Source organism: Ranitomeya variabilis, chromosome 8 (assembly GCF_051348905.1).
Source record: "Ranitomeya variabilis isolate aRanVar5 chromosome 8, aRanVar5.hap1, whole genome shotgun sequence".
NCBI classification, from domain to species: domain Eukaryota; kingdom Metazoa; phylum Chordata; class Amphibia; order Anura; family Dendrobatidae; genus Ranitomeya; species Ranitomeya variabilis.
In genome coordinates this window covers 7,217,565-7,232,554 of record NC_135239.1, presented here as the reverse complement: position 1 = coordinate 7,232,554, position 14,990 = coordinate 7,217,565, and the positions used below count along the sequence as shown (strand labels likewise).

General features: G+C 45.7%; 1 protein-coding gene across 2 annotated transcripts in view; it reads right to left on the bottom strand.

The window, feature by feature from the left end:
• BEST4 (bestrophin 4) overlaps positions 1–13,889 on the bottom strand; it is a 41,007-nt gene extending 27,118 nt beyond the window's left edge. Inside the window, exons 1-2 of one of the 2 annotated variants that reach the window (XM_077277416.1) lie at positions 13,866–13,889; positions 13,230–13,392 (exon numbers count right to left, since the gene is read on the bottom strand). In XM_077277416.1, the coding sequence (XP_077133531.1) occupies positions 13,230–13,381 (152 nt within the window). In that variant the 5' untranslated portion in view covers positions 13,382–13,392; positions 13,866–13,889. Of the gene's footprint in view, positions 1–13,229; positions 13,470–13,865 lie in introns of those variants that run through there. The other variant, XM_077277415.1, reaches the window with a different exon arrangement.
• Positions 13,890–14,990: the final 1,101 nt, after the last annotated feature.

Here is a 14,990-nt window from a genome sequence, read left to right as displayed (position 1 = left end):
TCCTCCTGTATATATACACTGCACAGTACCACTCCTCCTGTATATATACACTGCACAGTACCACTCCTCCTGTATATATACACTGTCCAGTACCACTCCTCCTGTCCTGTACAGGTCCTTCTCAAAAAATTAGCATATAGTGTTAAATGTCATTATTTACCATAATGTAATGATTACAATTAAACTTTCATATACTATAGATTCATTATCCACCAACTGAAATTTGTCAGGTCTTTTATTGTTTTAATGCTGATGATTTTGGCCTACAACTCCTGATAACCCAAAAAACCTGTCTCAATAAATTAGCATATCAAGAAAAGGTTCTCTAAACGACCTATTACCCTAATCTTCTGAATCCACTAATTAACTCTAAACACATGCAAAAGATACCTGAGGCTTTTAAAAACTCCCTGCCTGGTTCATTACTCAAAACCCCCATCATGGGTAAAGGTACCGTTACACTAAGCAACTTACCAGCGATCGCGACCAGCGACGTGATCGCTGGTAAGTTGCTGTGTGGTCGCTGGGGAGCTGTCACACAGACAGCTCTCTCCAGCGACCAAGCGACTTCGGCATCGCTGAAACTGTCTTCAGCGATGCCGAAGTCCCCATGTAAAAAAACAAACAAACACTACATACGCACCTTCTGTCGTCCTTCATGTCCCTCGGCGCTTGCCGTACTGACTGTCTCAGCGCCGGCCGGCCGTAACAGCGGTGCCCAGCGGTGAACCGCTGTTACTGCAGGTTCACCGCTGGGCTCTGCTTTACGGCCGGACGGCGCTGAGACAGTCAGTACGGCAAGCTCCAGGGGACGTGACGGACAACAGACGGTGAGTATGTAGTGTTTTTTTTTTACTTTTACCATGGTATCCATGGTAAATATCGGGTTACTAAGCGCGGCCCTGCGCTTAGTAACCCGATGTTTACCATGGATACCAGTGAAGACATCGCTGGATCGGCGTCACACACGGCGATCCAGCGGTGTCAGCGGGAGAGTTGCGACGAAAGAAAGTTCGTCCACTCTCCCTGCAACCAGCGATATCCCAGCAGGATCCAGATCGCTGCTGCGTGCCAAACATAGCGATATCGCTATGCAGGACGCTGCAACGTCACAGATCGCTGGCGATATCGCTGCAACCTCGCCTAGTGTGACGGTACCTTTAGACTAGCGACCTGACAGATGTCAAGAAGGCCATCATTGACACCCACAAGCAAGAGGGTAAGACCCAGAAAGAAATTTCTCAACAAATAGGCTGTTCCCAGAGTGCTGTATCAAGGCACCTCAATGGTAAGTCTGTTGGAAGGAAACAATGTGGCAGAAAACGCTGTACAACGAGAAGAGGTGACCGGACCCTGAGGAAGATTGTGGAGAAGGACCGATTCCAGACCTTGGGGAACCTGAGGAAGCAGTGGACTGAGTCTGGTGTGGAAACATCCAGAGCCACCGTGCACAGGCGTGTGCAGGAAATGGGCTACAGGTGCCGCATTCCCCAGGTAAACAGCGGCAGAAGCGCCTGACCTGGGCTACAGAGAAGCAGCACTGGACTGTTGCTAAGTGGTCCCAAGTACTTTTTTCTGATGAAAGCAAATTTTGCATGTCATTCGGAAATCAAGGTGCCAGAGTCTGGAGGAACACTGGGGAGAAGGAAATGCCAAAATGCCTGAAGTCCAGTGTCAAGTACCCACAGTCAGTGATGGTGTGGGGTGCCATGTCAGCTGCTGGTGTTGGTCCACTGTGTTTCATCAAGGGCAGGGTCAATGCAGCTAGCTATCAGGAGATTTTGGAGCACTTCATGCTTCCATCGGCTGAAATGCTTTATGGAGATGAAGATTTCATTTTTCAGCACGACCTGGCACCTGCTCACAGTGCCAAAACCACTGGTAAATGGTTTACTGACCATGGTATTACTGTGCTCAATTGGCCTGCCAACTCTCCTGACCTGAACCCCATAGAGAATCTGTGGGATATTGTGAAGAGAAAGTTGAGAGACGCAAGACCCAACACTCTGGATGAGCTTAAGGCCGCTATTGAAGCATCCTGGGCCTCCATAACATCTCAGCAGTGTCACAGGCTGATTGCCTCCATGCCACGCCGCATTGAAGCAGTCATTTCTGCCAAAGGATTCCCGACCAAGTATTGAGTGCATAACTGAACATTATTATTGGATGGTTTTTTTGTTTGTTATTAAAAAACACTTTTATTTGATTGGACGGGTGAAATATGCTAATTTATTGAGACAGGTTTTTTGGGTTATCAGGAGTTGTATGCCAAAATCATCAGTATTAAAACAATAAAAGACCTGACAAATTTCAGTTGGTGGATAATGAATCTATAATATATGAAAGTTTAATTGTAATCATTACATTATGGTAAATAATGAAATTTAACACTATATGCTAATTTTTTGAGAAGGACCTGTATATATACACTGCACAGTACCACTCCTCCTGTCCTGTATATATACACTGCACAGCACCACTCCTCCTGTCCTGTATATATACACTGCACAGCACCACTCCTCCTGTCCTGTATATATACACTGCACAGCACCACTCCTCCTGTCCTGTATATATACACTGCACAGCACCACTCCTCCTGTCCTGTATATATACACTGCACAGCACCACTCCTCCTGTCCTGTATATATACACTGCACAGTACCACTCCTCCTGTATATATACACTGCACAGTACCACTCCTCCTGTCCTGTATATATACACTGCACAGTACCACTCCTCCTGTATATATATACTGCACAGTACCACTCCTCCTGTATATATACACTGCACAGTACCACTCCTCCTGTCCTGTATATATACACTGCACAGCACCACTCCTCCTGTCCTGTATATATACACTGCACAGTACCACTCCTCCTGTATATATACACTGCACAGTACCACTCCTCCTGTATATATACACTGCACAGTACCACTCCTCCTGTATATATACACTACACAGTACTGCTCCTCCTGTCCTGTATATATACACTGCACAGTACCGCTCCTCCTGTCCTGTATATATACACTGCACAGTACCACTCCTCCTGTATATATATATACTGCACAGTACCACTCCTCCTGTATATATACACTTCACAGTACCACTCCTCCTGTCCTGTATATATACACTGCACAGTACCACTCCTCCTGTATATATATACTGCACAGTACCACTCCTCCTGTATATATACACTGCACAGTACCCCTCCTCCTGTATATATACACTGCACAGTACCCCTCCTCCTGTATATATACACTGCACAGTACCGCTCCTCCTGTATATATACACTGCACAGTACCACTCCTCCTGTATATATACACTGCACAGTATGGCTCCTCCTGTCCTGTATATATACACTGCACAGTACCACTCCTCCTGTATATATACACTGCACAGTACCACTCCTCCTGTCCTGTATATATACACTGCACAGTACCACTCCTCCTGTATATATACACTGCACAGTACCACTCCTCCTGTCCTGTATATACACACTGCACAGTACCGCTCCTCCTATATATATATACACTACACAGTACCACTCCTCCTGTATATATACACTGCACAGTGCCACTCCTCCTGTCCTGTATATATACACTGCACAGTACCACTCCTCCTGTATATATACACTGCACAGTACCACTCCTCCTGTCCTGTATATATACACTGCACAGTACCACTCCTCCTGTATATATATACTGCACAGTACCACTCCTCCTGTATATATACACTGCACAGTACCACTCCTCCTGTATATATACACTGCACAGTGCCATTCCTCCTGTCCTGTATATATACTGCACAGTACCACTCCTCCTGTATATATACACTGCACAGTACCACTCCTCCTGTATATATACACTGCACAGTACCACTCCTCCTGTATATATACACTGCACAGTGCCACTCCTCCTGTCCGGTATATATACACTGCACAGTGCCACTCCTCCTGTCCTGTATATATACACTGCACAGTACCACTCCTCCTGTCCTGTATATATACACTGCACAGTACCTCTCCTCCTGTCCTGTATATATATACACTGCACAGTACCACTCCTCCTGTCCTGTATATATATATACTGCACAGTGCCACTCCTCCTGTCCTGTATATATACACTGTACAGTACCACTCCTCCTGTCCTGTATATATACACTGCACAGTACCACTCCTCCTGTCCTGTATATATACACTGCTCAGTACCGCTCCTCCTGTCCTGTATACACTGCACAGTACCACTCCTCCTGTATATATACACTGCACAGTGCCACTCCTCCTGTCCTGTATATATTCACACTGCACAGTACCACTCCTCCTGTCCTGTATATATACACTGCACAGTACCACCTCTATATCCTGTATATATATATACTGCACAGTACCACCTCTATATCCTGTATATATATATATATATACACTGCACAGTACCACCTCTGTATCCTGTATATATATATACTGCACAGCACCACCTCTATATCCTGTATATATACTGCACAGTACCACCTCTATATCCTGTATATATATATACACTGCTGTTGTGAATTCTGCTCTTGGGCTCCCTCCGGTGGTTATAAGTGGTAGTGCTGCTGTCTCTGGATCGCAGCATTCATCAGGTGTGTCAAGTTTTTGCAATCCTGACTGGGCTATTTAGTCTTGCTTCACCCTTTAGTCAGTGCCAGTTGTCCATTGTTCCTGGAGGATTCACATCCCTGCCTGGTCTCTTCTGCTTTGCAGTTCATTTCAACAAAGATAAGTTCTGGCCTTGATTTTTTGCTGTCCACATGCTGTGGCCTTATTGTTCAGTTCTTTTCCATGTTTTTGTCTTGTCCAGCTTGGTCTGTATAAGGATTTGTTTAGCCAAGCTGGTATCTCTGGAGATGCAGATATACCCTCCATATCTTTAGTTAGCTGTGGAGATTTTGTATTTTCTGTGGTGGATATTTTCTAGTGTTTTAATACTGACCACATAGTACTCTGTCCTATCCTTTCTATTTAGCTAGAAGTGGTCTCCTTTGCTAAATTCTCATTTCAGTCTGTGTATGTTTTTTCCCTCTCCTCTCACAGTCAATATTTGTGGGGGGCTGCCTATCCTTTGGGAATTTTCTCTGAGGCAAGATAGTTTTCCCTTTTCTATCTTTAGGGGTAATTAGTCCTCCGGCTGTGTCGAGATGTCCAGGGAGTGCTAGGTACATTCCACGGCTACTTCTAGTTGCGGTGTTAAGTTCCGGGTCTGCGGTCAGTACAGGTATCACCTTCTCCAGAGTACGTCTCATGCTGCTCTTAGGCCACCAGATCATAACACACTGCACAGTACCACCTCTATATCCTGTATATATACACTGCACAGTACCACCTCTATATCCTGTATATATATACTGCACAGTACCACCTCTATATCCTGTATATATACACTGCACAGTACCACCTCTATATCCTGTATATATATACTGCACAGTACCACCTCTATATCCTGTATATATACACTGCACAGTACCACCTCTATATCCTGTATATATATATATATATATATATATATATATATATATACACTGCACAGTACCACCTCTATATCCTGTATATATATACTGCACAGTACCACCTCTATATCCTGTATATATATATATATATATATATATATATACTGCACAGTACCACCTCTATATCCTGTATATGTATATATATATATATATACACTGCACAGTACCACCTCTATATCCTGTATATATATATACTGTACAGTACCACCTCTATATCCTGTATATATACACTGCACAGTACCGCTCCTCCTGTCCTGTATATATACACTGCACAGTACCACTCCTCCTGTCCTGTATATATATATACTGCACAGTACCACTCCTCCTGTATATATACACTGCACAGTACCACTCCTCCTGTATATATACCCTGCACAGTACCACTCCTCCTGTATATATATATACTGCACAGCACCACTCCTCCTGTATATATACACTGCACAGTACCACTCCTCCTGTATATATACCCTGCACAGTACCACTCCTCCTGTATATATATATACTGCACAGCACCACTCCTCCTGTCCTGTATATATACACTGCACAGTACCACTCCTCCTGTATATATACACTGCACAGTACCACCTCTATATCCTGTATATATATATACTGCACAGTACCACTCCTCCTGTATATATACACTGCACAGTACCACACCTCCTGTATATATACACTGCACAGTACCACACCTCCTGTATATATACACTGCACAGTACTCCTCCTCCTGTATATATACCCTGCACAGTACCACTCCTCCTGTATATATACACTGCACAGTACCGCTCCTCCTGTATATATATATATATACACTGCACAGTACGGCTCCTCCTGTCCTGTATATATACACTGCACAGTACCACTCCTCCTGTATATATACACTGCACAGTACCACTCCTCCTGTCCTGTATATACACTGCACAGCACCACTCATCCTGTATATATACACTGCACAGTACTACTCCTCCTGTCCTGTATATACACTGCACAGCACCACTCATCCTGTATATATACACTGCACAGTACCCCTCCTCCTGTATATATACAGTGCACAGTACCCCTCCTCCTGTATATATACACTGCACAGCACCACTCCTCCTGTATATATACACTGCACAGCACCACTCCTCCTGTATATATACACTGCACAGTACCCCTCCTCCTGTATATATACACTGCACAGTACCACTCCTCCTGTATATATACACTGCACAGTACCACTCCTCCTGTATATATACACTGCACAGTACCACTCCTCCTGTATATATACACTGCACAGTACCCCTCCTCCTGTATATATACAGTGCACAGTACCCCTCCTCCTGTATATATACACTGCACAGCACCACTCCTCCTGTATATATACACTGCACAGTACCCCTCCTCCTGTATATATACACTGCACAGTACCACTCCTCCTGTATATATAAACTGCACAGTACCACTCCTCCTGTATATATATACACTGCACAGTACCCCTCCTCCTGTATATATACACTGCACAGTACCACTCCTCCTGTATATATACACTGCACAGTACCACTCCTCCTGTATATATACACTGCACAGTACCCCTCCTCCTGTATATATATACACTGTACAGTACCCCTCCTCCTGTATATATACACTGCACAGTACCCCTCCTCCTGTATATATACACCGCGCAGTACCACTCCTCCTGTATATATATACACTGCACAGTACCCCTCCTCCTGTATATATACACTGCACAGTACCACTCCTCCTGTATATATACACTGCACAGTACCCCTCCTCCTGTATATATACACTGCACAGTACCACTCCTCCTGTATATATACACCGCACAGTACCACTCCTCCTGTATATATACACTGCACAGTACCCCTCCTCCTGTATATATACACTGCACAGTACCACTCCTCCTGTATATATACACTGCACAGTACCACTCCTCCTGTATATATACACTGCACAGTACCCCTCCTCCTGTATATATACACTGCACAGTACCACTCCTCCTGTATATATACACTGCACAGTACCACTCCTCCTGTATATATACACTGCACAGTACCCCTCCTCCTGTATATATACACTGCACAGTACGGCTCCTCCTGTCCTGTATATATACACTGCACAGTACCACTCCTCCTGTATATATACACTGCACAGTACCGCTCCTCCTGTATATATACACTGCACAGTACCGCTCCTCCTGTATATATACACTGCACAGTACCACTCCTCCTGTATATATACACTGCACAGTACCACTCCTCCTGACCTGTATATATACACTGCACAGTACCCCTCCTCCTGTATATATACTGCACAGTACCGCTCCTCCTGTATATATACACTGCACAGTACCCCTCCTCCTGTATATATACACTGCACAGTACGGCTCCTCCTGTCCTGTATATATACACTGCACAGTACCCCTCCTCCTGTATATATACACTGCACAGTACCGCTCCTCCTGTATATATACACTGCACAGTACCCCTCCTCCTGTATATATACACCGCGCAGTACCACTCCTCCTGTATATATACACTGCACAGTACCCCTCCTCCTGTATATATACACCGCGCAGTACCACTCCTCCTGTATATATACACTGCACAGTACCGCTCCTCCTGTATATATATACACTGCGCAGTACCACTCCTCCTGTATATATACACTGCACAGTACCACTCCTCCTGTATATACACTGCACAGTACCACTCCTCCTGTATATATACACTGCACAGTACCACTCCTCCTGTATATATACACCGCGCAGTACCACTCCTCCTGTATATATACACTGCACAGTACCCCTCCTCCTGTATATATATACACCGCGCAGTACCACTCCTACTGTATATATACACTGCACAGTACCACTCCTCCTGTATATATACACTGCACAGTACCACTCCTCCTGTATATATACACTGCACAGTACCCCTCCTCCTGTATATATATACACTGCACAGTACCACTCCTGTATATATACACTGCACAGTACCACTCCTCCTGTATATATACACTGCACAGTACCACTCCTCCTGTATATATACACTGCACAGTACCACTCCTCCTGTATATATACACTGCACAGTACCGCTCCTCCTGTATATATATACACTGCGCAGTACCACTCCTCCTGTATATATACACTGCACAGTACCACTCCTCCTGTATATACACTGCACAGTACCACTCCTCCTGTATATATACACTGCACAGTACCCCTCCTCCTGTATATATACACTGCACAGTACCACTCCTCCTGTATATATACACCGCGCAGTACCACTCCTCCTGTATATATACACTGCACAGTACCCCTCCTCCTGTATATATATACACCGCGCAGTACCACTCCTACTGTATATATACACTGCACAGTACCACTCCTCCTGTATATATACACTGCACAGTACCACTCCTCCTGTATATATACACTGCACAGTACCCCTCCTCCTGTATATATATACACTGCACAGTACCACTCCTGTATATATACACTGCAGAGTACCACTCCTCCTGTATATATGCACTGCACAGCACCACTCCTCCTGTATATATATACTGCACAGTACCCCTCCTCCTGTATATATACACTGCACAGTACCACTCCTCCTGTATATATACACTGCACAGTACCCCTCCTCCTGCATATATACACTGCACAGTACCGCTCTTCCTGTATATATACACTGCACAGTACCGCTCCTCCTGTATATATATACTGCACAGTACCGCTCCTCCTGTATATATACACTGCACAGTACCACTCCTCCTGTACATATACACTGCACAGTACGGCTCCTCCTGTCCTGTATATATACACTGCACAGTACCCCTCCTCCTGTATATATACACTGCACAGTACCGCTCCTCCTGTATATATACACTGCACAGTACCGCTCCTCCTGTATATATATACACTGCGCAGTACCACTCCTCCTGTATATATACACTGCACAGTACCACTCCTCCTGTATATATACACTGCACAGTACCGCTCCTCCTGTATATATACACTGCACAGTACCACTCCTCCTGTATATATACACTGCGCAGTACCACTCCTCCTGTATATATACACTGCACAGTACCACTCCTCCTGTATATATACACTGCACAGTACCCGTCCTCCTGTATATATACACCGCGCAGTACCACTCCTCCTGTATATATACACTGCACAGTACCACTCCTCCTGTATATATACACTGCACAGTACCCCTCCTCTTGTATATATACACTGCACAGTACCCCTCCTCCTGTATATATACACCGCGCAGTACCACTCCTCCTGTATATATACACTGCACAGTACCACTCCTCCTGTATATATACACCGCGCAGTACCCCTCCTCCTGTATATATACACTGCACAGTACCACTCCTCCTGTATATATACACTGCACAGTACCACTCCTCCTGTATATATACACCGCGCAGTACCACTCCTCCTGTATATATACACTGCACAGTACCCCTCCTCCTGTATATATACACTGCACAGTACCCCTCCTCCTGTATATATACACCGCGCAGTACCCCTCCTCCTGTATATATACACCGCGCAGTACCACTCCTCCTGTATATATACACTGCACAGTACCCCTCCTCCTGTATATATACACTGCACAGTACCCCTCCTCCTGTATATATACACCGCGCAGTACCACTCCTCCTGTATATATACACCGCGCAGTACCACTCCTCCTGTATATATACACTGCACAGTACCACTCCTCCTGTATATATACACCGCGCAGTACCCCTCCTCCTGTATATATACACTGCACAGTACCACTCCTCCTGTATATATACACTGCACAGCACCACTCCTCCTGTATATATACACCGCGCAGTACCACTCCTCCTGTATATATACACCGCGCAGTACCACTCCTCCTGTATATATACACCGCGCAGTACCACTCCTCCTGTATATATACACCGCGCAGTACCACTCCTCCTGTATATATACACCGCGCAGTACCACTCCTCCTGTATATATACACTGCACAGTACCACTCCTCCTGTATATATACACCGCGCAGTACCCCTCCTCCTGTATATATACACTGCACAGTACCACTCCTCCTGTATATATACACTGCACAGTACCACTCCTCCTGTATATATACACTGCACAGTACCACTCCTCCTGTATATATACACCGCGCAGTACCACTCCTCCTGTATATATACACTGCACAGTACCACTCCTCCTGTATATATACACTGCACAGTACCACTCCTCCTGTATATATACACCGCGCAGTACCGCTCCTCCTGTATATATATACTGCACAGTACCGCTCCTCCTGTATATATACACTGCACAGTACCACTCCTCCTGTACATATACACTGCACAGTACGGCTCCTCCTGTCCTGTATATATACACTGCACAGTACCCCTCCTCCTGTATATATACACTGCACAGTACCGCTCCTCCTGTATATATACACTGCACAGTACCGCTCCTCCTGTATATATATACACTGCGCAGTACCACTCCTCCTGTATATATACACTGCACAGTACCACTCCTCCTGTATATATACACTGCACAGTACCGCTCCTCCTGTATATATACACTGCACAGTACCACTCCTCCTGTATATATACACTGCGCAGTACCACTCCTCCTGTATATATACACTGCACAGTACCACTCCTCCTGTATATATACACTGCACAGTACCCCTCCTCCTGTATATATACACCGCGCAGTACCACTCCTCCTGTATATATACACTGCACAGTACCACTCCTCCTGTATATATACACTGCACAGTACCCCTCCTCCTGTATATATACACCGCGCAGTACCACTCCTCCTGTATATATACACTGCACAGTACCACTCCTCCTGTATATATACACCGCGCAGTACCCCTCCTCCTGTATATATACACTGCACAGTACCACTCCTCCTGTATATATACACTGCACAGTACCACTCCTCCTGTATATATACACCGCGCAGTACCACTCCTCCTGTATATATACACTGCACAGTACCCCTCCTCCTGTATATATACACCGCGCAGTACCCCTCCTCCTGTATATATACACCGCGCAGTACCACTCCTCCTGTATATATACACTGCACAGTACCCCTCCTCCTGTATATATACACTGCACAGTACCCCTCCTCCTGTATATATACACCGCGCAGTACCACTCCTCCTGTATATATACACCGCGCAGTACCACTCCTACTGTATATATACACCGCGCAGTACCACTCCTCCTGTATATATACACCGCGCAGTACCACTCCTCCTGTATATATACACCGCGCAGTACCACTCCTCCTGTATATATACACCGCGCAGTACCACTCCTCCTGTATATATACACTGCACAGTACCACTCCTCCTGTATATATACACCGCGCAGTACCCCTCCTCCTGTATATATACACTGCACAGTACCACTCCTCCTGTATATATACACTGCACAGTACCACTCCTCCTGTATATATACACTGCACAGTACCACTCCTCCTGTATATATACACTGCACAGTACCACTCCTCCTGTATATATACACCGCGCAGTACCACTCCTCCTGTATATATACACCGCGCAGTACCACTCCTCCTGTATATATACACTGCACAGTACCACTCCTCCTGTATATATACACCGCGCAGTACCACTCCTCCTGTATATATACACTGCACAGTACCACTCCTCCTGTATATATACACCGCACAGTACCCCTCCTCCTGTATATATACACCGCGCAGTACCACTCCTCCTGTATATATACACCGCGCAGTACCACTCCTACTGTATATATACACTGCACAGTACCACTCCTCCTGTATATATACACCGCGCAGTACCACTCCTCCTGTATATATACACCGCGCAGTACCACTCCTCCTGTATATATACACCGCGCAGTACCACTCCTCCTGTATATATACACTGCACAGTACCCCTCCTCCTGTATATATACACCGCGCAGTACCCCTCCTCCTGTATATATACACTGCACAGTACCACTCCTCCTGTATATATACACTGCACAGTACCCCTCCTCCTGTATATATACACTGCACAGTACCCCTCCTCCTGTATATATACACCGCGCAGTACCACTCCTCCTGTATATATATACTGCACAGTACCACTCCTCCTGTATATATACACCGCACAGTACCACTCCTCCTGTATATATATACACTGCACAGTACCACTCCTCCTGTCCTGTATATATACACTGCACAGTGCCACTCCTCCTGTCCTGTATATATACACTGCACAGTACCCCTCCTCCTGTATATATATACTGCACAGTACCACTCCTCCTGTATATATACACTGCACAGTACCACTCCTCCTGTCCTGTATATATACACTGCACAGTACCACTCCTCCTGTCCTGTATATATACACTGCACAGTACCACTCCTCCTGTCCTGTATATATACACTGCACAGTACCTCTCCTCCTGTATATATACACTGCACAGTACCACTCCTCCTGTATATATACACCGCACAGTACCACTCCTCCTGTATATATACACTGCACAGTACCACTCCTCCTGTATATATACACTGCACAGTACCACTCCTCCTGTATATATACATTGCACAGTACCACTCCTCCTGTATATATACACTGCACAGTACCACTCCTCCTGTATATATACACCGCGCAGTACCACTCCTCACCTGTAGATGACGCTCAGTAAGGCATAGCAGATGGAGAAGACGAGCAGCTCCTTGTATAGTAACTTGTAGATGCTTCCTTTCCAGCGGAACAGAAGTTTGGAGAAGCCACCAAATCTGGCATTGGCCACTTCCAAGGTGTAAGAAACCGTCATTGTGACTCCTGCTGCAAAGTGAAGACGAACATTCACAACCGTCAATATCCCCTCCCCCATACTGGTGTTAACTACAACTCTCAGCATGCCCTGTAGAGCCACTTCTCCTCCTGGCTGTAATCTGTAGGGACGTAGTTTGGGGTGGCCCCTACATATCGGCCATAGGACCCGTCCCCCGCTGTGGCCGTACACGGACTGGGGGCCTGAGCTGGTGATAGCTGGAATGGGACATATCATCACACAGCTTCACCGACTCCTGGATAACAGATATTCTCGGTCATTGTCTGTTCTTTCCTCAGGATCAATAATTTCATCCCCAGAATCATTTACAGTAAAGGGGCACAAGATGGTGACGCTGCGATGTGCCCCCCGAGCCGCCTGCTATAGAGACCGCGTCACAGTACGAGATACTAAGTAATAAAGTCGCCATTCCTTCGCTGGCGTTTCCTCCGGTATCTCAGCCCCAGGTGGAGGTGTGACTTACCTCCGGCTACTCGGAGCGCAGTGCTGGCAGGAGCCGGCCCAGCGTCCCCAGGTCCTTATATAGGGGCCGGCTGTGACCAGCTCCTGATTTATTGCCTCATAATGTTGAGTACAGATTAATCTGTGTGCACACAACTCCCCGAATCCACTGATTCTCACGCCCCAAGGTACAACCAAATGATGGCGGCCAAGTGAGAACGTGAGGATCTTCTGTTACAATGTATCAGGTCACTTCCATTATCATCCCATCTGCACCAAACGACTCTGACGTGGGGGTCTGCATGTTTTACCATCAGTGGTGTCCACAGTCCCAAAATTAATATAGAACAAAGGCAGACGTACAAATCAGCATGATAAAGGGAATAAGCAATACAAGGGACGGGTGTGCAGGACGGCGAAACGTCTCCCTGCGAGTATAAAGCAACAATCACGTCCCACGGAACAATGGTTGTATCAAAAACGTGCACGTGGAAAGCTGCAAAAACAGACAGAAGCCACCGAGTGACATTGTGATAGAGCCGCCCGAACCAGTAATGGTAAAATCTCAGGTATTAAGCACCGAGCCTCACAGGAGGCCAATTCTCTATTATTGCCCATAAAGTGCAGCTGCATCAAAATAAGTGCAAGTGCTCGGGGTGCTAAGGAACGAATGAAGTAATAGAAGAAATCGCAAAGCACACAAAGTAATAATGCCACTGTCCCGTACAGAATACGGAGTGTCACTGCCCCAGTGCACGGTCCACGTCCGCATCTTCACGGGGGGAACCGTCCACGTGCATTAGGGGAGACCTACTGTGCGGCCTCGGGTAACACTTATGTATCTGATATTAATATGGGTATTTATTCACTTGAACATGATTGTTGTTACTATGTAATACTCCGTATTCCGCCATCGGCGCTGTTGTAAGGTGCTTTCCCTTAGCAGCAGTACATCGCGTGATTTCTTTTACATCATTGGGACCTTATAATCCTCAGCACTTGCACTTCTATCACACAATCACATTCTCTGCTCCCTGATTGTTGCTGTACAGTGATGACCAAAAGTTTTGCGTTTTTTTTTAAAAGTGTGATAATTTCTGTCTGGTTGTTGTGATGCCATTTTCCTGGTGCTGAATTGAAAGTCATC